General features: G+C 41.2%; 1 protein-coding gene across 1 annotated transcript; it reads left to right on the plus strand.

Moving 5' to 3' along the window:
• Positions 1–370: 370 nt before the first annotated feature.
• On the plus strand, positions 371–26,870 carry fam81b (family with sequence similarity 81 member B). Its single transcript, XM_068029716.1, has 9 exons — positions 371–612; positions 2,687–2,761; positions 5,516–5,765; positions 7,170–7,288; positions 10,205–10,334; positions 10,584–10,690; positions 17,621–17,756; positions 20,820–21,015; positions 22,947–26,870. Exons 2-9 carry the CDS (start codon positions 2,721–2,723, stop codon positions 23,081–23,083), a joined length of 1,116 nt encoding a protein of 371 aa, XP_067885817.1. The 5' UTR covers positions 371–612; positions 2,687–2,720; the 3' UTR covers positions 23,084–26,870.

Here is a 26,870-nt window from a genome sequence, read left to right on the forward strand (position 1 = left end):
CCACATCAGTAAAAACGGATTTTAGTTTTACAAGCATCATAATGTATAAACAGCGGGTGTACTTTATAGATTCCTCTTTCATGTTGTTGCTTTCAAAAGGCATTAACGTTTAAATATAGGCCAAATGCAGTTCATAATTTGAAAGAAAACTCCTAGCTTAGAAATTAAAATAATTAAATGTATATTCCAAAAGCCACCTCATGGCAGACCTCTAATAATAACGCCGCGATAAAGATAAAGGTTTGTTAGATTTTCGCCTGTACTTTTTTATTACAACTGCTGCTGAAAACGAATGGATCCTTCCTCTTTAAATCACTCAGTGCATTAACCACTGAGTGGTAACCATTCTCCAGTAACTTGGAAACAACAGTAAACAAGGTCACATTCAGATCTGAACTTCCGGGAAACTGGACCGGGTTGTTTATGAGAATTGTTCTCCTTTGAACCTTCGAAATGAGTTGATGCAATGGAATGATAAACACGTTGACTGTGCCGATTACAGGTTACATTTGTCCTTTAGCGTTGTCATAGTGCTTGATATGGTTTCTGCCGTATTGAAGGACTCTGCCAATCATAGGGGAGCCTATTGAAACCAAAAACTCAAACTACCGGGTGAGTACTTTTGTTTGGAGAATGAAAGTTAGAGAAAAACGAGTTTCGATTGACACGATTTATTTAATAAACTTCAAGATTGTAAAATACGTTTTTACACAACGTCATACCATCGACTGATTTATTAACATATAATACACAAAGGAACGATGTGCAGTTTTTGGAGTGAGAACAATCGATTTCTCTGTGCTCCTGGTTAATGTAAAACAGTAAATATGTATTCTGCCAGTTCTCTAAACATGTGCCCATCTTTCTGTAGCTAAGCTTGTGAAACTAAGTTGCTGCTGCAAAAACACACACTTGTCACAAAGAGAAAAGGGGAGCGAGTGAGAGAGACACTTCGGCGACTTCTTAATTTTTAGCAATGGCTATGGAGCTGTCAGCTGTAATCACTAAAGTGAGGCGAATCCCTATTGTTTAATCCTCCCCATCATCAATGCAAAACACATGAAGCCTCAGATGTTGCAAGGAGCCATCTTCTCACAATAGCCTGAAATGTTTGAGATTGTACATAACCCCACCTCTCCGTGAATAACTAATTTACACTGCAAGTCTAGCTATTGGTGAGAAAATGCAAAATCTAGATTTACAGAAATATTATAAGTTAAAATTCAGCTCAAGCAACTCATGGAAAATGCAGTTTACCATAATGTGTATGGGAGGTACTGAACTGGAAAATTTCATTGACTTTGTTTCCAATTTCCACCCTTTTCTCACCTTCCCATGGTTTATCTCCGACACTTCCCTTGGGTGGGAATCAGAAAGTTTCTCGATCCAATCTGGAGTGAGACAGGGCTGTCCTCTCTTCCCTGTCTTGTTTGTTTGCTGTATTAAACACTTTGCTGAGTCTATTAGGGACAATGCGGGCATAAGAGGGGTGACAATCCCAGGCAGCAGAGGTACTCAGGTTCAAACCTCCCTGTACATGGACGATGTCGCCGTCTTCTGCTCGGATCCGCTGTCCGTGCGCAGACTGATGAGCATCTGCAACCAGGTCGAACTGGCCTCGGGAGTCAAAGTTAATCACTGCAAGAGCGAGGCCATGTTCTTTGGGAACTGGGCTGACTGATCCTTTGCCCCCTTCACCGTCAGGTCAGACTACCTGGAGATATGGTTCAGAAGGGCTGGGGCGTTCACCAAAACCTGGAGGGAGCGAGTAGCCAGGGTACAACATAAGCTAAGCATGTGGGAGCAGCGATCTCTCTCCATTGTGGGTGAGAACCTGATCACCAGGTGCGAGGCGCTCATGTTGTTGCTGTACGTGGCACAGGTCTGGCCCATACCCCACTCCTACGCCGTGGCGGTCACCCGAGCCATTTTCTGCTTCATCTGGGGATCAAAAATGGACCAGGTCCGGAGGGATACAATGTTCAAACCTCTGGATAAGGGCGGGAAAAATGTACCTAACATTCCATAATTTTAGATCATAATCTCTGCCCCCATTTTATTTTCCTTTTTTCATTTTTTATTTGCTGATTTGTTCCCCACCAACCCAACCCCCACCACCCTTGTTTATTTCTTAATCCCTTTACATTGTGTTTGGACAGCTGCTCTCTTGCCATCTACACCTCATCCAGACACATCTTTTGTTTCCTTACTTGACTTTGTACCATGTAACCTTTTGTCATTTAATAAATCCTGCCCTCCACCCTATCACAGACCTTCCCTTTTGTTGTACTTCCTCCTCCTCCTCCCCCTTTCACTTGCTCAAAACCTATTACATTTCTAACCTTTTCTAGTTATGATGAAAGGCCACAGATCTGAAAGTCTAACTCTGCTTTTCTCTCCACAGATGTGGCACAGATGAGTATTTCCAGCAATTTCTGTTTTTGTAACTGGAAATATTGTTGCATTCAAGCAAAGTAGATTATACTTTTGATTATACTTGATGATATGATAGATGTATGCAAATATGTCTTCTGTGTTAACATTGTGATGTGTGGCTTAAGGTACTGGAATGCTGAAATCAAACATCAAATGAATTAGTAAGAATGAAACTGGGATACATAACATAACCATCACATTTAAAAATATTTAATTGTCTCAACATGGTTTCTGTCTTCTCTTGTTTTAGAGTGCTGGTGAATAATTTGAACTTTGTTTAAAAAATGTCCAGAGAAAAGTTCCTGCAGGTTCAGATACCAGAGAAGTAAGTGATAGAAACATTGCTCTACTTTGCGCTATGATGTTGCAGTAATTGAAAGGGATGAACTCAAATGACCAGCTCATCATATGTACTAGATGGGAAGCACAGCCTGTTCAGCTGTCCATGGCAAGCAACATGTCAGTATTAGAAAGGCTGTGGTAATACACCTTTAATTATTGTTTTTACTGCTTTTGGCTATTACTTCAATCATAAGGTCAGAAGTGAGGATGTTCGCTGGTGATTGCTCAGTGTTCAGCACCATTCGCGACTGAGATACTGAATCAGTCCGTGTAGAAATGCAGCAAGATCTGGACAATATCCAGACTTGGGCTGATAAGTGGCAAGTAACATTCGCGCCACACAAGTGCCAGGCAATGACCTCCAACAAGAGAAAATCTAACCATTTACCCTTGACATTCAATGGCATTACGATCACTGAATCCCCCACTATCAACATCCTAGGGGTTACCATTGACCAGAAACTGAACTGGAGTAGCCCAATAAATACTGTGGCTACAAGAGCAGGTCAGAGGCTAGGAATCCTGCTGTGAGTAACTCACCTCCTCTCTTCCCCAAAGCCTGTCCACCATCTACAAGGCACAAGTCAGGAGTGTGATAGAATACTCTCCACTTGTCTGGATGGGTGCAGCTCCAACAACATTCAAGAAGCTCGACACCATCCAGGACAAAACAGCCCGCTTGATTGGCATCCCATTCACAAACATTCACTCCCTCCACCACCGATGCATGGTGGCAGCAGTGTGTACCATCTACAAGATGCACTGCAGCAATGCATCTTCTTCTTCTTAGGCAATCCCTTGGGAATGAGGGTAACTTTCTTCCACTCTGGGGTTGTGGGTCCTTAGGAATAGTCCAATCCTGACATTCCAGGTCCTGAAGTTCATTTTAAGGGGGTGGAAGATGTTTGTGCCTGAGTTCTTTTCACATGGGTGGCTGTTGCACTCCGATTACCGTACGGTCTGATCGAAGCAAGGTCTTTGTCCAAGGGCAGGTTTGGCCGAGATGATTGGAGACCAGGCTCCGCTAAATGTACCAAGCCTCCTCAGACAGCACCTTCCGAATCCACAACCTCGACCACCTAGAAGGACAAGGGCAGCAGATGCATGGGAAAGTCCCCACCTGCAAGTTCTCCTCCAAGCCGCACACCATCCTGACTTGGAACTATACCGCGGTTCCTTCACTGTCGCTGGGTCAAAATCCTGGAACTCCCTAACAACACCGTGGGTGTACGTACCTCACATGGACTGCAGCAGTTCAAGAAGGCAGCTCATCACCACTTTCTCGAGGGCAACTAGGGATGGGCAATAAATGCTGGTCTAGCCAGCGATGCCCACATCCCTTGAATGAATAAAAAAAAGATAGACTAGATAGAGAGAATTTATTTCCACTAGATGGGGAGTCTCGGACTAGGGGTCATCGTCTATAAATTAGAGCCAGACTTTCAGGAGTGAAATTAGGAAACACTTCTTCATGCAAACAATGGTAGATATTTGGAACTCTTTCCACAAACAGCAGTTGATACTAGATCAATTGTTAATTTTAATATTGAGATTAATAGATTATTGTTAACCAGAGGGATTGAGGGATATGGGCTAAAAGTGGGCATATGGAGTCAGGTCAGCCATGATCTCATTGAATGGCAGATTGGATACAAAATTGGCTTGGTGACAGGAGGGAGAGGGTGGTAGTGGAGGGTTGTTTTTCAGATTGGAGGCCGGTGACCAATGGTGTGCCGCAGGGATCGATGCTGGGCCCTCTGTTGTTTGTCATATATAGTGGTATAGTGGACAATGAAGAAGGTTATGTAAGGTTACAACAGGATATAGTTCAACTGGGAAAGTGGGCAAGGGAGTGGAAAATGGAATTTAATGCAGACAAGTGTGAAGTGATGCATTTTGGGAAGTTAAACCAGGGCAGGACATATACTGTGAATGGCAGGGCCCTGGGGAGTGTTCTTGAGCAGAGAGACCTTGGGGTGCAAGTACATAGTTTCCTGAAAGTGGCAACACAGGTAGACAGGGTGGTGAAGAAGGCGTGCTTGCCTTCATCGGCCGAGGCATTGAGTACAAGAGTTGGGACGTCATTTTACAGTTGTACATAACGTTGGTTAGGCTGCATTTGGAGTACTGTGTGCAGTTCTGGTCGCCGCACTACAGGAAAGATGTGATTAAGTTAGAGAGGGTGCAGAAAAGATTCACAAGGATGTTGCCTGGTTTGGAGGGCTTGAGTTATAAAGAGAGATTGGATAGGCTGGGACTGTTTTCCCTAGAGCGAAGGAGGCTGAGAGGTGACATGATAGAGGTATATAAAAGTATGAGAGGCAAAAATAGGGTAGATAGCCAGAGTCTGTTTCCCATGGTAGTGGTGGTTTAAACTAGAAGGCATAGATTTAAGGTGAGAGGGACGAGGTTTAAAGGGGATCAAAGGGGTAGTAAATTGTTCACACAAAGAATAGTGGGTATCTGGAATGAGCTGCCTGAGGAGGTGGTGGAGGCAGGAACAGTAGCAACATTTAAGAGGCATCTGGACAGGTACTTGAATGAGCAAGGCATAGAGGGATATGGAATTAATGCAGGCAGGTGGGATTAGTATAGATAGGCATTATAGTCGGCATGGGCGTGGTGGGCCGAAGGGCCTGTTTCTATGCTGTATGACTCTATAAGAGTGTCGAATAGCAAAATGGTCTACTCCTGTTCCTATGTCCAATGTATTTCTCTTTTTGTTCGGGCTATCCAGAGACCACACCTTTCTTCAAATTCCTGTGGTGCCTAAAAGCCACTTACAAATCATGGATGATCGTATCTCCAACCAGGAAAGGACAACTGCAACACTTCTAGAGCGGGCTTTTCAAATAAAAGAGGATATCATTACCTACTTGAGATTAAACCAGTGCAACTGCCCAGGAGAGAGAGTATCCCGACAGCTGCTGGAAAACCACATACAAGTTATAACCAGTATTCTCAAACGACTAAGTACCGACATAGAGGTACTTTATTTGTTTGCTAAATAAAATCAGCAGTGAGATTTGTGCTCTTTATATCATTATGGAGCTAGTATGAGTGAGACTGCTTCATTTGGACTGATTATTTTATGTTGCCCACAGCCAGCGTGGCTTTAAGATTCAGAGAAAATCAGGAGAACCCAGGTTGGGTGATCTGTTTCACTCTACCACACACTTGCAGTCCACTTAACTGCTACAAGTCTGCCACCTAGAGAATGATATGCAGTGCTATATAGTAAATCACATCAGCTTCCTCACAGCATCAGTTAAGTTCCTCAAGCAGGTTCTTCCAAGTGATATCATCAGTATTAATTTAGTCTACATTAAGATCGATCCGGATAATTTAAATTTTTATCATTGGGAAAAAGATGGATTTTAGTTAATTGACATTTCCATTATGAAAAGAAAATTGGGCAAGGTGTATAATGGGCTGCCGATTCACTATCAGGTAAATTTTCCTCTGTTATCAGTTTTTCTTTTCCATTGCATGCTTCAATTTTTTATCTTTATAAATTGATTGTAATTGATTTTTCTTGTTGGTTACATTGAAATTTACACAAGATCTCCATCAAATTATGCTAAAATTCCCATTGAAGTATTGGCATGCGCCAAAAAATAAAAACCTGTGTAAACAATCAAGGCCTGAGGAAAGTGCAGAAATGATGCCATACTCTTTCATCACTCCCACTTTATATCTGAAAACTAAAATTTGAAGCCATCATATTATCATTAATGCATATTGGGTCATTTCTGCTGGGTGGCATGAGTTAAAATCAACTCCTTTGTCATTACCGATACCACTCAGAGGTGTGGCACCTCTGATTTTCCCTCCATCCTGTAAGGAGGTGTTTGATTTCACCTTAGAGCCTCCTTATAGAATGTCTTTAAATAACAGCAAAAGCATTGTATTTTATTAAGTGGTACATTTGGTTAATACACTATTTTCTCACTTCTGGATCTGAATTTGAATGCAGAATCAACTGATGTTATGCACTCCTTTCAATTTGATTGCAAGTGTCCGATGTGAACTTAATCTGAGGCAATTCCAATTCATTTCCTGATGGGTGTAAGTCCACATCACAGAACAATTAAGTGTTATTTGGGAACTTCATTCAGAGAGGTCCAATATCATACAGGTGCTGCTGTTCAGTGTTGTAGACACATGTTGCAGCAGCATTGAGGCAACATAATCTGCACTTCAACTGTTTTATATTTCACCCAGAAATGCTTAATGCTGACATTGGGTGCAAAATTAGAAAATCTATGCAACACCCATTCCTTACCTCACAAAAATTCCTCCCTCTTAAAAAAGGTTTTGGGAATGTAATGTTCAGTGCTTTTCTTTGAATATATTAAACACAGAAGATAAACTGTGCGATATCCTCCTAGGTTCTGGAAGAGCAGATTAGAACAAGAGATGGTGTGGCTGCAGGAACTAGCTTTGCAGTTCAGAGCCTGGACCACAAGCATTTGGCTGGCATTGGGGACCTCCGTGGAAGAGTTGCCAGGTACTAGGGATGGAGCAGAAAATGGCAGGGCAACACACAGAAATGTTAAAGCAAAATCACTCCACCTGACCTGAAGCAAAGATCACACTCATTCATGCCATTTTATAACCCGCTCTTGCTTTGCGAGGATTTTACAAGAGTAAAAACCATGCTGGAGGGTCTGGTCGGAATCCTGACCGTTTCTGTCCAGTCCTGGACTGCACGCATACAGGGAGTGAAATTGGGCATCAGTGGGGGCGCAAAACAAGTGGAATTGTGTCCGTCGCCTGTTATATGCCTGTCGGATAGTCAGTTCCATTGACTTCAACAGAACTGAATATCAACCGTGTCAGGCTCCAAACGCAATTCCACCTGTTTTGCATCCCTGCCCATATCCAATTTCATCCCCAAAGGGTCATCTCAGAAATATTTCTTTCTGCATCTTTATGGTTAAAACATAATAGGAAACAAATAGCACCATGGAGCTAAAATTCCATGGACAACAACATCACCGGAGCCATTTTCCAATCTGCACAATAATAAGTTTGTATTTGCTTATCTAAAACACTATATAAAAAAGATATGTGGGATTTGTATTAAATCTCATTAATTTGTTGTGGGAAAATCCAACCACTCTTGAGTCCACTGGATTAAAGCAAGTAAAGACTTTATTTGAGAATATGCAAGGCAGAAGATCTCATTTACCCCAAGAGCCTTCTCAATGATAGAGTTTTCAGCATACATTTATAGGTCACAACAGTCATTGATCACACTACCCCTGTTTTGTTCAGGCCCAGCAGATGTTTCTTGGTATCTCAGCCTGCAACCTTGAATCTGTTCATTTCTATGGTACATTGTTTTCTGTCTGGCCTCCAGTTCCCCTATCTCTCCTTTCTGTGGCCAGGACTGGCATGTTTACACAGGCAGCAGCTGAGCTGAATATTCCCAGAGCAGTGATCAAGTGTCCCATCATTCAAAGGATCCCTCACAACTACAGCATGCATTCTAAGATTTCTTATCCTAACTCTATTGATGCTGATCCTCTAATGTTGACCCTTTGGTCCCACTTCACATTGTATGGACCATAATTTATTACTCAGTTCAGTCGGCATGTGAGATATAATTTATGTTCCACAATATCTATATATCGTAGACAATATAAATGGTGTACATGTCTGCAATTCTGTCTGCAACTGTTATGCTACAGGAAAAGGCTGCACAATGTTTGAGAAATAAGTTTCCAAATTGCACAAATAACTATCTAAAAATCACTAAGAAGGGGTTAAAATGTTTAGAGCGCCAGAAGAATAAAAACTACTGGGCTGCATTTTAAAAGCCCAACGCTGAAATAGGCGGAGGGCGATAAAAATGGCGACCTGCATACATGGGGCTCACGTCGCGGAGCTGCCGCAATTGCAAACGTGGTGGCTCATTAGCATGGCTGGGGCAGCCCCCACCCCCCACTTCCCCCCACCCAACCCCCAGAATGATGTGGAGGTGGCGGGCGAGCCGTACCTGGCAATGGCACCCGGCACCACTGCACAGATGCCGGCACCATTTTTAAAGGGCTTAGAGCCCTAAATGACAGGTTGAATTTTTAAAGTCACAGTGCATTAAAAAATATTAAATAATTTAAAAACTCTTTCCATCCTTTCTCCCAACCCACTCAATGCCTTACATTTAATGCCTTGCCCACTCAGCCCCCAAAATACTTACCTTGACTATGTGACCTTCCCCCCTCAAAGTTCATGAACTCTAACCTTCAACCCTTTCCCATCACCCCCCCAATCAATCCAAAGCATTTGATCCCACTCTCCTCCCCACCCCCCCACCCCCCCGCACTAAGAAAAATCACCTCCACCCCCTCCCCACAGGTGTCGCGCCTTGTTTCCCTGAACAGGGAATCGAAGGCGCGGCATTGCCGGCCGTCGGAATGACCGGCTGTCAGAATCGCAGCGGCCAGCTTGTTAATGAAAGGTAAATGCCCATGTGCATATTGTAATGCGGGTCCCGATGCCAAACGGCAGTGGGGCCGCCACGAGACCTCGCTGCCACTGCCAAGATCGGGTTGGGCCCTGCCGGCGTCAGAGCCGGTGGCTGGCCTCATCTGTAGCGATCTTCATGCTGCCCGCGACCCCCCCCCCCCCCCCACCCCCCGGCCACCATTCCCATGTTGGAGACCCTATAAAATCCAGCCCACTGTCTCTACAATATCTATAAAATGTTCCAGTATTAGGAGTTTCAAATAACTGAGAATAGTGCTTAGTGAGGTTCTGCATTTTCAATTTTTACCAAACAACATTAGCTGAAAACATTTGGTGTTTACATTTTTTTTGGAATTAATTTTTAGTGGTCTTTTTGTGCATAAGCTGACAGAATTGTCAATTGTGCATTTTCCTGAAATTTCATGACTTCTTCTGTGAGTTAATGGGAATTGGATCCGTGCACCTCTTTCAGCTACTTAGAGATCGTAGCTAGTGCTATAGTATATATAATCCTTTCTGTCATCTTCAGTACACCATTAAATGGCAAAGTCATGCAACTAAGAATTATAATGATTTTCTTTACTTGTTTTTGCTGCCTTTGTACTGGCTGGCTCAGCATTGCCTTGCTGGAATTCATGGTTAGTCCACAGTCTCCTCTCTTTCTCTGTCTCTTTGTTTTCCTGCTTTTCTCAGTTTCCTCATTATCTTTGTATTCCTGATCTTTGTATCTCAGCTGAATTTTTGTTGTATTGAGATAGCTTCTAATTCTAAAGATAATCTTCTGAAGATTGAAGTGGCAGATTTTCTTTTACCGAGGAGAATACAATCGCCCAAGTGCAGAGCATTGGCAGAAAATTGGATGGAGAGATTGCACATTCATAAGGGAGCCTGCCTGATTTTCTGTTCATTTAAATTAATGCAGCGCCTTTAAAATTTTGTTTTCCAATACAAGGTGTGATGCCAGTATCTCCAAGCTTGCTGGGGATGTCAGTGTAACCAGCAGTGAGATTCAAAAAGTAAAGAAAGAAGTTCAAGATGCTAAGTCTTCCCTTGAAGCACAAATGAAAGAATTGGAAATTAAGGTTAGTAGAAAATTTATGTGAATGGAGCTTTTGATATAAATGCAAGTTGTTGGTGTTGTTGAAACCTTTCAAATCAAAATGGGAGGAACTTTCCTTCGTCACGTATAGAAAGAGAGAGATGTATTTTGTTACGGGAGAAAACTGTTTTTGAAGTGCAATATTTTAAATAAAATATAATTACATTCAGCAAAATGTTGATTATGCTAGAATGTAGAAACATTGTCATCTGTGTCATGGTTTTTACAACAGGTGATGAAATTACTGAGCAAAATAGATAGCTCTAAATGTGAGCATCATACAAAATTAAAGGCTGCAAGAGGAGAGCTACAACATGAACTTCAACTTCTAGATTTCAAGTAAAAACATTTTACTACATTATGGAATGTAAATTGATCCAATTTTCAAGTGTTTATCCCAACTTTCATTCTGGTATCTGCATTCTTTTAAAATATAATAGGGATCTGGGAATGAAATGGGAACAGTAACACAAATCAGGCTATTAACTTAGAATTACAGGAATTAAGAGGGCTAAAAGGGGTCATGAAATATCTTTAGCAAACAGGGTTAAAGAAAATCCCAAAGCCTTTTATTCATATATAAGGAGAAAGAGGGTAACTAGAGAAAGGATTGGCCCACTAAAGGACAAAGGAGGAATGTTATGCTTGGAGTCAGAGAAAATGGGTGAGATTCTAAACGAGTACTTTGCATCGGTATTCACTGAGGAGAGGGACATGACAGATGTTGAGGTTAGGAACAGATGTTTGATTACTCTAGGTCAAGTCGGCATAAGGAGGGAGGAAGTGTTGGGTATTCTAAAGGGCATTAAGGTGGACAAGTCCCCAGGTCCGGATGGGATCTATCCCAGGTTACTGAGGGAAGCGAGAGAGGAAATAGCTGGGGCCTTAACAGATATCTTTGCAGCATCCTTAAACTCGGGTGAGGTCCCGGAGGACTGGAGAATTGCTAATGTTGTCCCCTTGTTTAAGAAGGGTAGCAGGGATAATCCAGGTAATTATAGACCGGTGAGCCTGACGTCAGTGGTAGGGAAGCTGCTGGAGAAGATACTGAGGGATAGGATCTATTCCCATTTGGAAGAAAATGGGCTTATCAATGATAGGCAACATGGTTTTGTGCAGGGAAGGTCATGTCTTACCAACTTAATAGAATTCTTTGAGGAAGTGACAAAGTTGATTGATGAGGGAAGGGCTGTTGATATCATATACATGGACTTCAGTAAGGTTCCGAAGAAGGGTCACTGACCCGAAACGTTAACTCTGCTTCTCTTTCCACAGATGCTGCCAGACCTGCTGAGTGAATCCAGCATTTCTTGTTTTTGTGTTGACTTCAGTAAGGCGTTTGATAAGGTTCCCCATGGCAGGCTGATGGAGAAAGTGAAGGCGCATGGGGTCCAAGGTGTACTAGCTAGATGGATAAAGAACTGGCTGGGCAACAGGAGACAGAGAGTAGCAGTAGAAGGGAGTTTCTCAAAATGGAGACGTGTGACCAGTGGTGTTCCACAGGGATCCGTGCTGGGACCACTGTTGTTTGTGATATACATTAATGATTTGGAGGAAAGTATAGGTGGACTGATTAGCAAGTTTGCAGACGACACTAAGATTGGTGGAGTAGCAGATAGTGAAGGGGACTGTCAGGGAATACAGCAGAATATAGATAGATTGGAGATTTGGGCAGAGAAATGGCAGATGGAGTTCAATCAGGGAAAATGTGAGGTGATGCATTTTGGAAGATCCAATTCAAGAGTGAACTATACAGTAAATGGAAAAGTCCTGGGGAAAATTGATGTCCAGAGAGATTTGGGTGTTCAGGTCCACTGTTCCCTGAAGGTGGCAACGCAGGTAAATAGAGTGGTCAAGAAGGCATACGGCATGCTTTCCTTCATCAGACGGGGTATTGAGTACAAGAGTTGGCAGGTCATGTTACAGTTGTATAGGACTTTGGTTCAGCCACATTTGGAATACTGCGTGCAGTTCTGGTCGCCACATTACCAAAAGTATGTGGATGCTTTGGAGAGGGTGCAGAGGAGGTTCACCAGGATGTTGCCTGGTATGGAGGGCGCTAGCTATGAAGAGAGGTTGAGTAGATTAGGATTATTTTCATTAGAAAGACGGAGGTTGAGGGGGGACCTGATTGAGGTGTACAAAATCATGAGAGGTATAGACAGGGTGGATAGCAAGAGGCTTTTTCCCAGAGTGGGGGATTCAATTACTAGAGGACACGAGTTCAAAGTGAAAGGGGAAAAGTTTAGGGGGGATATGCGTGGAAAGTTCTTTACGCAGAGGGTGGTGGGTGCCTGGAACGCGTTGCCAGCGGAGGTGGTAGATGCGGGCACGATGGCGTCTTTTAAGATGTATCTAGACAGATACATGAATGGGCAGGAAGAAAAGAGATACAGACCCTTAGAAAATAGGCGACATGTTTAGATAGAGGATCTGGATCGGCGCAGGCTTGGAGGGCCGAAGGGCCTGTTCCTGTGCTGTAATTTTCTTTGTTCTTTGTTCTTTTTTGTTCTGGATATAGAGCACAGAAACGGGCCATTCGGCCCAACCAGTACACATCAGCGTTTGTGCTCCACTCTTTTTCTTTTATTTGTTCATGCGATGTGGGCGTTGCTGGCTCGGCCAGCATTTATTGCCCATCCTTAATTGCCTTTGAGAAGGTGGTGGTGAGCTGCCTTCTTGAACCGCTGCATTCCTTAGGGTATAGGTACACCACCAACAGTGCTATTCGGAAGGGAGTTTCAGGATTTTCACCCTTTATATCTCGAGCTTCCTCCTGTCTTTCCTCAACTAAGTTTATCAGCATAACCCTCTATCACCTTCTTCCTCCTATGCTTATCTAGCCTCCTCTTAAATACATGTATACTGGTTGGTTCAATCACCCCCTGTGGTAGTGAGTTCCACATTATTACTGCTCGCTGAGTGAAGGTGTTTCTTCTGAATTCCCGAATTAATTTCTTGGTGACAATCTTATACTGATGGCCTCTAGTTTTGCTCTTCCCCACAAGTGGAAGCATTCTCCCTGCGTCTACCCTGTCAAAACGTTCCATAATTTTAAAGACCTCTATTAGATCCCCCTCAGCCTTCTCTTTGCAAGAGAAAAGAGACCCAGCTTGTTCATCCTTTTTCTCTTCCATCTGTTCCCAGATCACTTTGCTCCTCTACCCCATTTAGAGTCTTATTTTCTAAGTAATATGCAACCTCCTTATTTTTCTTGCCAAGATGTAGCACCTCACATTTAGCTATGTTGAAATTCATTTGCCAGTTATATACCCATGTTACAAGTTTGTTGATACCTTCTTGTAATATGTTGCAGTCCTCCTCAGTATTGACTATCCCCCACAATTTGGTGTCATCTGCAAATTTAGAAATTGTATTTTTGATTCCAAAACCTAAATTGTTAATATAAATTGTGAACACCGTAGTCCCAACACTGATCCTTATGGAACACCACTTCCCATTTTCTGACACTCTAAATAACTACCCTTTCCCCATACTCTCTGCTTTCTGTCTTGAAGCCAGCTAGCTATCCATTCTGCTACTTGTTCCCTGAGTCTGCATGCTTTGACCTTATTAAAATAGTCTATCATGTGGTACCTTATTGAAGGCTTTTTGAAAATTTAGATAAATTACATCTATTGTATTACCTTTGTCAACTCTCCCTGTTACCTCTTCAAAAAATTCAAGAAGATTGGTCCAGCAAGATAGAAGATTACAATGTACCTTTGTCATGCACAGACTTCCAACTGACAGGTTAATGCTAAATTGAGCAATACGTAACCATATTGAAAATTATTGTTTATATAAAAATACAGCACAAGCAAAATTAAATTGAAACACTATCAAGGTTTGTCAAAACTTTCTCCCACTGTTATATAATGAGAAGTATCTCACATTGCTCCAAAATGCCCTCTTCCTTTTCCTCTAAAAATAACCATGGCATATTGCTGAGATGATTCTGTCTTTATACAATTTGATGTAATGCATAGGAGTTGCAAAGATGTTGACACTAAGTAAGAATTCCAAGAATCACTACAGAACCACAATATCTGCTTAAGTTCATCTGCTTTATTTTCTAATTCGTTGAACATACGAACATACAAATTAGGAGTAGGAGTAGGCCCCTCGAGCCTGCTCCGCCATTCAACAAGATCATGGCTGATCTGATTGTAACCTCAACTCCACATTCCCGTTTAACCCCAATAATCTTTCACCCCCCTTGCTTATCAGGAATCAATCTACCTCTGCCTTAAAAATATTCAAAGACTCTGCTTTCACCACCTTTTGAGGAAGAGAGTTCCAAAGACTCGACCCTCTGAGAGAAAAAATTTCTCCTCATCTCTGTCTTAAATGGGCGACCCCTACAAGAGGAAGCATCCTTTCCACTTCCACCCTGTCAAGACCCATCAGAATCTTATATGTTTCAATCAAGTCACCTCTTACTCTTCTAAACTCCAGCAGATACAAGCCTAGCCTATCCAGCCTTTCCTCATAAGACAACCCGCCCATTCCAGGTATTAGTCTAGTAAACTTTCTCCGAACTACTTCCAATGTATTTACATCCTTCCTTAAATAAGGAGACCAATACTGTATATGGTACTCCAGATGTGGTCTCACAATGCCCTGTATAACTGAAGCATAACCTCCCTACTTTTGTATTCAATTTCCCTCGCAATAAGTGATAACATTCTATTAGCTTTCCTAATTACTTGCTGTACCTGCATACCATCCTTTTGTGATTCATGCACTAGAACACCCAGATCCCTCTGCATCTCAGAGCTCTGCAATCTCTCAGCATTTGGATAATATGCCTCTTTTTTATTCTTCCTGCCAAAATGGACAATTTCACATTTTCCCACATTATACTCCATTTGTCAGATCTGTTGGATCCCATTAGTTGCACAAAGAGAGACGAAGTCCGACTGTAGCTTTAAGAAACTTTATTGCAGTACTTAATTGTTACATCTTCAGAAAACTTAACAATGAACTGAACTAAACCTAAAAGCAACACATACACTGAACTAACCTAAAACTAAAAGCAACACACACACTGAACTAACCCCACCCCCTGAACTAACTCTTCGCACCAAATCAAGCCTTATTATAGTTATTCATACAAATCAGTAACACTTACTCTTTATTCCCAATTGGTCTACAAACTTCTGCAGTTTCTTGGTGTCGGGGCCTGATTGGGGTACTGCCTTGTCAATTTGTTTTAACTTCTTACTCCAGTTTCCCATCCCCTTATCTCCTTGTGAACCATTAGGCTGATTGTTGTACAATAGGCTACTAATAAGCAGTCTGCAGCTGTCCCGTTAGTTTCTGCTTGTTAGTCTGTTTCTGCTGATAAGTTGCCTCTGCAGCCCTGAAGTTATGAAGTCATTTCTGATAAGCTGTCTCTGCAGCTCCGAGGTTATTTTGTTAGTAGGCTATACTTAAATAATTAGTTCACTTTAAATGTCCCCAATAGTTTTGTTCCCACAGATCTTTGCCCACTCACTTAACCTATTTATATCCCTTTGTAGCCTCCTTATGTCCTCTTCACAACTTACTTTCCTACCTTATTAATTTGTGTCATCAGCAAATTTAGCAACTATACCTTTAGTCCTTCAGCCAAGTCATTTATGTAAATGGATTATGTAAATTGTAAAAAGTTGAGGCCCCAGCACTGATCCTTGTGGCACATCACTCATTACATCTTGCTAACCAGAAAATGACCCATTTATGCCTACTCTGTTTCCTGTTGGCTAGCCAATCTTCTGTCCATGCCAAAGTGTTACTCCCTACAACATGAGCTTTTATTTTCCCCAATAATTTTTGATGTGGCACCTTATCAATACTGAACTTGTATTCAGTGGATGTACTGAATACAAGTTCAGTACATCCACTGGTTCCCCTTTATCCACAGCACGTGTTATTTCTTCAAAGAACTCCAATAAATTGGTTAAACATGATTTTCCTTTCACAAAACCATGTTGACTCTGCCTGATTACCTTGAACTTTTCTAAGTGCCCTGCTATAACATCTTTAATAATAGCTTCTAACATTTTCCCTATGACAGATGTTAAGCTAACTGGCCTGTAGTTTCCTGCCTTCTGTCTCCCTCCCTCTTTGAATAAAGGAGTTACATTGGCTATTTTCCAATCTAATGGAACCTTCCCTGAATCTAGGGAATTTTGGAAAATTAAAACCAACCATCAACTATCTCACTAGCCACTTCTTTTAAGACCCGAGGATGAAGTCCATCAGGTCCCAGGGACTTGTCAGCCCACAGCTCCAACAATTTGCTCACTTCCCTGGTGATTGTAGTTTTCTTGAGTTCCTTCCTCTCTTCCATTTCCTGATTTACAGCTATTTCTGGAATGTTACTTGTATCCGCTATGGTGAAGCCCGATGCAAAATACCTGTTCAATTCATCTGTCATCTCCTTATTTTCCCTTATTAATACCCCAGACTCACTTTCTATAGGATCAACGCTCACTTTGTTAACCCTTTTCTTTTTTAAATATCTATCAAAACTCTACTATATGTTTTTATATTTCTAGCCAGCTTGTTCCCATTCTCTAATTTTTCCCTCCTTATTAATCTTTTAGTCATTCTTTGCTGCTTTATATATTCTGTCCAATCTTCTGACCTGCCACTCACCTTTGCACAATTATATACTTTTTCTTTTACTTTGATACTATCTTTAACTGCTTTAGTTAACCACAGATGGTGGGTCCTCCCCTTGGAAATTTTCTTTCTTGTTGGAATATAGCTATTCTGTGTATTCTGAAATATCCCCTTAAATGTCTGCCACTGCATCTCGATTGAACTTACTTTGCCAGTTCACTTTAACTAGCTCTGCTTTCATGCCCTCATAATTGCCCTTATTTAAGTTTAAAATACTAATCTTAGACCCACTCTTCTCTCCCTCAAACTGAATGTAAAATTTAATCATATTATGATCATTGCTGCCGAGGGGCGCCTTCACTATGAGGTCATAAATTAATCCTCTCTCATTGCACAATACCAGGTCTAGTATAGCTTGCTCTCTGGTTTGCTCCAGAATGTGCTGTCCTAAGAAACTATCCCAAAAACATTCTATGAACCTCTCATCTAAGCTACCTTTGCCCATCTGATTTTTCCAGTCTATATGTAGATTAAATCCCCCATGATTATTGCTGTACCTTGCTAACAAGCACTGTGACTAATCTGTTGGTAGCATTGTAAGCCATTTTTTGAATGTTACATTAATTTCATAAACATGATATATACAATCACTTCCAGGATTACTGCTGCACTGACTGAGGTGCATTCACAGATACAAAACCAGCAGAAATGGGCAGAATACAAATTGGATAAAACAGAGAATGAACAAGGACAGAGAGTAGACCACTTATTGCACTTTATGCAAGAGAAAACTGTAAGCAGTTTGCTTTATATTACTATGGAAAAATTGCATTATAATGAATCACAACACTGCAAATGAAATATATAATTAATCTATATGTTACAAAACCATTTCATAATTATAGAACAAGAGTTTTCACCTTTAATGTAGAAAACATCGCAAGGCATTTTACAGAGGTTGCAGAGATAATGTAGGGTAATAATCAGGGAGGGATTTCAAGATGAGAATGCAGATATTAAATTCCATTTGCTGGAGGGCAAGTGAACAGGGCTCAGTGTAAGACAACAAAAGTCAGCTGAGTTTTGGACAAGTTGGAGATTACAGAGATAGAAGGAGGGCAGCATGAAAGACTAGTAAGTGGAAGTAGCCAAGGATAGATTTTGGGGGTCTCTAGAGTTGACAGTGGGGTCAAGAAGAGAAGCTACTGCTGGATTTGCATCAGCTACATTCACACTGATGTGATTGGGACCATGGAAAGTCATAGAGAGAGAGATACAGCACTGAAACAGGCTCCTTCGGTCCACTGAGTCTCTGCCAACCATCAACCACCCATTTATACTAATCCCACATTAATCCCATAATCCCTACCACAACCCCTCCTACATTAATCCCATATTCCCTACCTACACTAGGGGCAATTTACAATGGCCAATTTACCTATCAACCTGCAAGTCTTTGGCGGTGGGAAGAAACTGGAGCACCCGGCGGAAACCCACGCGGTCACAGGGAGAACTTGCAAACTCCACACAGGCAGTACCCAGAACTGAACCCGGGTCGCTGGAGCTGCAAGGCTGCAGTGCTAACCACTGTGCCGCAAAGGTAATCCCACTGCTGGACAAAGGAATAGGTGATGGAGAAGAATGGTGTGGCCAACCATATTAAACACTGGAGAGATCAAGGAGGACAAGAAGGAATAATGTACTGCTGACACATCGCATACTATCATTTGTGATTGTGTCCAGGTGGTCTTGGTACTATAGTAGAGTGGTGACTAAACTGAACAGGTTCAAACAATGAGTTTTGGGAAACATAGGCATGGACTTAGGAGATAACACACTTAAGGAGAGATAGAGATGGATTGATAGGTGGAGAGGACTGATGTATCAAGGATTGACCTTTTGGAGGAGGCAGGTGATGACACCAGTTTTGTATCGAAGAGGGATTGTGTATGAGCAAAGGGATCCTTTAAATGTCAGCAAGCTTTGGGCTGGGAGGGGTAAGTTGAGTGGTTTCCAGTTGAGTGGGGAGGGGATTGAGGAAACAAGAGTTTGGCCCCATGGAAGAGATGAGTTTGAGATAGAAACTGCAAAGTGACAGAAAATCAGAAGTAGAGTGAGTGAGAGATGGAGAAAAGGCAGATAAAGGTAGAGGCAGAGACAACTGCATGGAGAGTCTCCAACTTAGAACTTGAGAAATCTACTAGTTATTTACATTTGGTATTGAAGGTGGGGGCAGAGCAGGTGATGAAAGAGGTTTGAGGAAATAGTATGTCATAGGTTCAACCTGCTTTCTTGGAAGATACCGCAGTAACAGAAGAATATGGCTGAGTAGTGTAAGCCATAGTTATGCTCAAGAGTAAACTAACTAGACCAGTTGTGTCATTTGCTGCCACCATCATAATTTCCCATTCAACAGGTGCTGCTTCACCAGATTTTCTGCTTGCCAGCCAAGTGTGCTATGGTCAAGCCCTGTGGGCAATCTTTTCATGTGCCAGCAACCTACTTGATTTAGGATAAGGGAGTCTCATTGGAAAATTTGATGCAGCCTGCCCTGAGTTGCCAATTTAGGCAAGTCTGCAGTATGGGTCCATTTTCATCAGACTTTGAAAATCAGGGCTTACTTAACAGTGTTATTGCTTTTAAGGGATTTTGCTTGTGTAAAAAGAATTCTCCTCCATTCACACCTGCAACTGTCTCATGTTATAACAAATGATTACATGTATAAAGTTTTTCATTTTGTTTGTTTTCAAAATATCACTAATAATCACAGGCATGAATCACTGAGATAGTTTTGAAAGCTTTCACACTGTAATAAAATGGTGGGATAGTTACTGTGTTCAAAAGTTGTGTGTGTCTTCCAAACAAACTTCTGTTGAGACATTGTGACAGTGACAACAACATTTTAATTTGTTGCATGCCACTATTTGAAGTTTGTTTCTTTATTATTACATTTCAACAATTTTTTCATAAAGTAACCTGATCAGACCTGTCCCGTGAATCAGTTTCCATTAGGCTTTAGCTGGCAATATAAACACCTGGGTGTGGTGCACTGACGTTGTTCAACCAACATCAGAACAAAAACAAAGGTAAGTTTAAGCACCTATACATCTTGAGCAGAGCTTATTGGATAACAACTTAAATGTGCATAGTAATTTATTGAAGTAAATAACTCGAGGTGATTCAGAGAGGAATAATCGACTGATTCATTTACTACAATAAAGAAGGTATAATAGACAAGACTGCCTATATTGCTACCATGAGTGCAGCTCCGTAATCAGTCAGTGGGAAGTACTAGCACTGTCCTATAGGACTGATGTCCTTTCTCCTTCCTTTCCTGATGGCAGCACACCATTATAAAATAATGTACATACATTTGTTATGCTTTAATATGGAATAAGAGTTGGATTCAAACACTGGACTCCAAATATTATTTTCTGTGTATACATATAGATAGAGAGCATTTTATTGCGATACATTGCTCCACCTGATGAGCATGTTAAGTTTACAACTCAATTCCAACAAAAATAACCATTTTAACTCAGTGCAGTGCCCTGGCACACCAAGATGCTGCTGTTTCACGGACTATGTGGGAACAGATTGGATCCCCCACATGCTGGTGAAGAGAAACCTGGCATTTCAGCACATGGAGGGAGGGGAAATTAGGGCAATGATTACTAGGTTGCCCTTGGGCATTTCCTGCCAGTAGCTTTACTATAAATTGTGCATGGAAACTACAAAGGGGGAACAAATTGATTTTAAAAGGTATTGAACTGAAGTATAACTTGTGGACAGCTAGTAGGAACACCATTTTTGTTTTAATAAGTAAGCAGTTAGCTTAGTTCTGGTTGTTTTATAGGAACTGACAGAGAAGAAAATACTAGAGAGACTTAACCAGATCTCTGTGAGACTAGAGAAACTAGAAAACAGGCAAAGCCTAGATATCGAATCCAACAGAATGAAGTACTCTGAAACGAAGATCGGTGCAAAACTTGCCAAAGTTGAAAATACCATCTGGTACGAGTTGGAAAGCATAAAGAATGAATACAGAGAAGGTGAGTAGTTCATTTCATTTGAATTGTTTTGGGTAATATGACAATAGAGAGAGATTCCAACTATTGGGATTTCTTTTGCAATTTGAAATTTCTAGCAGCAAGTCTGATCAAGAGTTTGAGGTTTAGTTGTACAGTCAAAATTAGCAATAGTGAGTATTTCAATAATGCCAAAGCAAATCTGAAGCCTTGGGGAGAATCCTATTTACTGAAAAAAATACACCTAGCTATTTCGAGCACTAATTCAAGCTTCACACAACTTGAGTTTACATGATAAGAATTATGATACAGGAGATTATTTTTCTTTAGCCATGGGATATTTCTGCTGATATGCTCTCTGCTGTGTTATAAAGTAAAAAGATGCTTGAATTAGGGAATCAAAATACAAATGTTGGCACTATATCTTGGACAGATGCTAAGTCAGTGGACTGAACTGTCAAACACATAAGATCAATTTCTAAGACAATTACTCACACCATTCATTAAAACTGGCTACTTTACCCTTCAGCATTTTAAAAACTACTGTCTGTGCAATTTATTGTAAAACATAGAAAAACCTCATAGTTGCACTTTCTGCAAATATCCTTAGTTTGAAAATCTGCAGATTTCCATATTACTTAGCACTCCTCATGTCCCCTTTTAAAAAACAATGATCTTGTCTATACTGTTAATGCATCAATTATAACAAGTGAAAAAGTGGCATGTGTATGCAACACAGAAAAGCAGTTGGTGCAAAATTAATAGGGTGAATAATGGCATGTTATTAGTCTGCAAACTGGCCAGCACTTGTGACAAGGGAGAGATACTTCATGAATTGCGAATCACCACAAGTTGCTGGCCAAATTGCACCACATGATGTTAGCTTTACAAAAAATAGCAGCTCACCTTTAACCTCCCTGTGATTATTTTGAGCTTGCTGCATTTAGACATTAATTGTCCATTAAACTCAACACAGAAAGTTAAGTCTGGAAACTAATAATGCAAGTACCCTTTTAATGACATAATTTCTAATGACTGCCAATTAACCACTTGCCCAGAAAATCAACAATTAAAATGAGATTTTAAACATGTGTATTTTAAAATATAAACTTATTTTCTCTTTGCCTTTTTCTCTCCTTTAATCCAATCTTTCTTTCCTTATTTCTCCTTCTGGACTTGAATTGACATTGAATTCATCCACTCAAATTCACCCTCCTTCTCAGTGCTTCCTCTTTATTTCTCAATCCTTAAATCTCATTGATTAATGAGACAGTTTGCTTTGTTGTTCACCAAGATCCCAGATGCCCTGTTGCCCTCTCTGCACCATTATCAACTTGCACTTCCAGCAACTTTGTGGGCAAAAGGTATAAAAACCAAAATCTGCACAAATAAGTCTACCAGGTTGTGTCGTGAGATGACCCGCTGCAGCAAAATCTGGGCCAATGATTTTATTTGATTTGATATTATATGAACTTAGTTATATCACTCATATATGCAAATCCCAAACAAAATCAAGACGGGACCTTTTTAATTCCAGCTAATCATTTATTTACATAGTATCCATGGTAATTACATAAGGTGGTCAACCTTCAAATACAGAACTAAACGTTTAATAATCTATTGGTTTAATTACTGTTTCTCTCATTAAAAGGTTATACTTAAAATATTTAGTCCCAACCTTTTTATTCTACAGTGGCCAAATAACTTAATCGCAGCATGTTTTCCTTAGACAATAATGGTCAAGCTGAAGTAAAAATTTAATAACACAGTTGTCTTTCATATGGATATTTAGAGGGCAAAATTTTTAAAAAGGTTGTTTTTTTACAACCTGTCATGAGTTTAACATACATGCAGACCTCAATGTTTTATTTTGTGTTTTTATGCCTATAGAAAATTAAACAAATGTATTTTAGATGAACTATTTCAATATCTAAAATGCAACTTTTCTTTAACAGGATTTCAGTCCATTAAGGAATCAATCAATTCACTGAGTAAGATCAGTGATAAGAAGATTACAATTGACAAAGAGAAGGTCCAGAAAGACTTAAAACAAATCAGGCGGCAGATAATTGATCTTAAAAGTTATCCATAAAATTCCTAATAAGATCTGATGGATATCTGTAAGCAACTGAAGACAGTAAGCCTGATGAGGTATTCAAGCATACATTAATCAATTAGATTAGATAAACCTACAGCTTCCCTCTGTGCCTCTCTTGGCATCCTCCAATGGGCTGATTGAAGCTCTCAGCACTGGCTCATTATGAGCAGCCATTCCAATTACCCCATCCCACTTTCTCGCCGACCTTCCCACCAGTGTGTGCGCTGGGGACTAATCTTGCCAATCTTCTTCCTGTCCAACTCACCCCTCCCAGTGCTGACCCTGTGGATTCAGCTGGTGGATCAGCTCTCACCACCACTCTGTGCACCTCCCTCCAGAATGTCCGTTCACTTGTGAACAAGGGCCTTGTCATCCATGAACTTATTGTGCATGATTGCATCAAGATCAAGGCCTGAATGGAAACCTGGCTGAGGGTTGATGCCACCTTCCCCCTTAATGCAACCTCCCTACCTGGCTACATCTGCCACCACTTGCCCTGCCAAGGCCGGTGTGGTGCTTATCACCACATTACAGCCTGTCCTGACCCCCTACTCCTCTGGCACTTTCTCCTCCTTTGAGTATCTCACCTTGTTCCATCCCTCTCACCTATCTTCCAAAATCATCAATCTCTACTGACTTCCCAAGTACGATAAAAAAAAATTCACACTGAGATATCTTCACTGCTTTCCTCCCTCATCCTCTGCACTGAACAACTTCTCATGTTTGGTGATTTCAACCTCCATCTCAACTCATCATACTCTCTTTTCTCTGAGTTCAATGTTCTCTTATCCTCTCTAAATCTCTCCCTGCATGCAAATTCCCCAACTCCTATTTATGGCCATCCCCTTGACCTTGCCATCTCACGTGGCCTTGTTAGTCCCATCATATCAATTACAGATAAGGCTCTCTCTAAACACTTCCTTGCATCACTTTCCACCCACATCCCTGTTCCATGCCCCAACTCTACTTCATTCTGTATCCATCCCTGGAAAAAACTATCTCCCTATTCACTTACAACTGTACTTTCAAAATCCCAAATTTCTAGCCTTCAGCCTTCCATTTGCCACAACATTTCTATAGCTGCTGATTTTCTCATCCACACCTTCACCTCCACCTTTGATGCCCTAGTTTCCAATAAAAAGATCAGTATCTCTCACCCTGGCCGTTCCCTTAAGTCCAAGGGGCACCGACTTGAAAGGATACGGCAGACAACTGGTTTAGCAATCCAATGCCAGATCTGGCTGACCATTTAAAACACTATCAGGTCCTGCTCTCGACTGCTCCAACTGCTCACTATTCCAGGATCATTCTGGAATGCAAAGATAACCCCCAGTTTCTTTTCTCTACTGCAAGCCATCTTCTTAAACCCCTCTCCTCTGTCCCCTCCACCCTCATCTCCAATAATAAATGTAAGCAGTTCGTGGATTTCTTTGTCACTAAGATCGAGACCATCCAATTCCACTTGTCCACCTACCAGACTTCCTATGATTCTCTCCCCTGCCCTAGCCTTGAACTCGTTTCTTTCTCTAGTTTCTATTATCCCTCATATCCTCTCTGAGCTCATCTTGTCCTGTTCCCTCAATCCTATTCCCACTAAACTGCTGACGATCCAACTTCCCCTCCTGGTCCCCATGTTAGCCAATATTGTAAACAGCTCTGCCTCTTCAGGTGTTATCCCTCTCTCCTTTAAATGTGCCATCAACACCCCTCTCCTCAAAAAAAAACCTTCACCCCACCGCCCTTGCAAACTATCATCACATCTCCAACATCCCTTTCCTCTCCAAAGTCCTTGAATGTGTTGTCACCTTCCAAATCCATTCCCATCTTACACAGAACTCCATGTTTGAATCCCTCCAATCAGGTTTCCACCCCTGCCACAGTAGCGAAACAGCTCCTATAAAAGTCACAAATGACATCTATATGACAGTGACAAAGGTAAACTTTCCCTCCCTGTCCTTTGACACTGTTTACCACATCATCTTCCTCCAATGCCTCCCCACTGTCATTCAGCTGGGTGGGACTGCTCTCAACTGGTTCCATTCTTATCAATCTAATCGTATCCAGAGAATCACTTGCAATGGCTTCTCTTCCTGCTCCTGCACCATTACCTCTGGTGTCCCCCAAGGATCTATCCTTGGTCCCCTTCTATTTCTCATCTACATGCACGCCCCTCAAGCACAGCCTTTGTTTTCACATGCTGACAACACTCAGATCTACCTCACCAACACTTCTCTTGACTCCTCCCCTCTTAATTTATCAGACTGCTTATCCAACATCCAGGATTGGATGAGCAGAAATTTCCTCCAATTAAATATTGAGAAGACTGAAGCCATTGTTTTCAATCCCCGCTCCAAACTCCATTCCCTAGCTACAAATTCCATCCTTTTCCCTGGCAACAGTCTGAGATTAAGCCAGTCTGTTCACAACCTTGGTGTCACATGTGACCCCGAGATGAGCTTCTGACCTCATATTTATTTCATCACTAAGACCCCTATTTCCACCTGCATAACATTGCCTGACTTTGCTCGTCTCAGCTCATTTGCTGAAACCCTCATTCGTGCTTTTGTTACCTCTATACTTGGACTATTCGAATGCACTCCTGGCTGGCCTCCCACATTCTACTTACCGTAAACTTGAGGTCATCCAAAACTCTGCTGTCCGTGTCTTAACTCACACCAAGTCCCATTCCACTATTACCCCTGTGCTCGCAGACCTACATTGGCTCCTGGTCAAGCAACGTCTTGATTTTAAAATTCTTATCCTTTTTTTCAAATTCCTCTAATGCCTTGTCCCTCCCTATCTTTGTAATCTCTTCTAGCCCCACAACCCTCCAAGATATCTACACTCCTCTAATTCCTGCCTCTTGTACATCCCTAATTTTAATTGCTCCATCATTGGTGGCAGTGCTTTCAGTTGCCTAGGACCCAAGGTCGGGAAAACCCTCCCTACACCTCCTTTTTGACACTCCTTAAAACCTACCTCTTTGACCAAGCTTTTGGTCATCTAATATCACTTTTTGTGGCTTGGTGTCATACTTTGTTTTATAATGCTCCTGTGAAGCACCATGGAGCATTTTATTACATTAAAGGTGTTATATAAGTTGTTGCTGTAATCCCAAAACTCATGTTTTATAATTATCTGAGCTCCAATATAGGATTATGGCTTTTAATTCATGGAATGAACCTTGGTAAGATCATTTGCCCCAGAAAGAAATGATTAGATTATTTCTCCCCCTCTAATACTAGTGAATCCTATCTAAAGAGAGATACAGATGTTGGATACAGATCTACTAGTCACTTCAACTGTAACTTGATTGCTGGAATTGTTTTGGGAAGCGGGGAGGAAATCGCCTGATTTTGAGATATTTTTTACCCTGAAATTAAAATGGAAGGGTGAATTATCCCGGAAAACTGTAATCAGTGGTCAATATTCAACCAAATCAAGTTCCAGCGAAGGGGAGCCCTGGTACTTACGAGTCTTACTGGTAACTTTAGCATTGAAACCACTTCAGTGGTTGGACTAATGAAATTACATTCTTTGAAAGTGTATATTAATGATGTGGGAAATACAAAATAGTACTGCAGCTGCAGCAAAACTAAATGTTAAAAGAAAAATTAGAAGCACGGGAAGAATGATATCCAACTTTTCTTTCACCCTTAGTGTTTACCTAGAAATAGCGGTTACTTGAGTAAAATCAGATCAGAAAACGTTCATTGACACTTAATTTAAATGTATATAATTTGTACATAATATCCATACATTGCGTGTCTATTGAATAAAA

Source organism: Heterodontus francisci, chromosome 4 (genome assembly GCF_036365525.1).
Source record: "Heterodontus francisci isolate sHetFra1 chromosome 4, sHetFra1.hap1, whole genome shotgun sequence".
NCBI lineage: Eukaryota > Metazoa > Chordata > Chondrichthyes > Heterodontiformes > Heterodontidae > Heterodontus > Heterodontus francisci.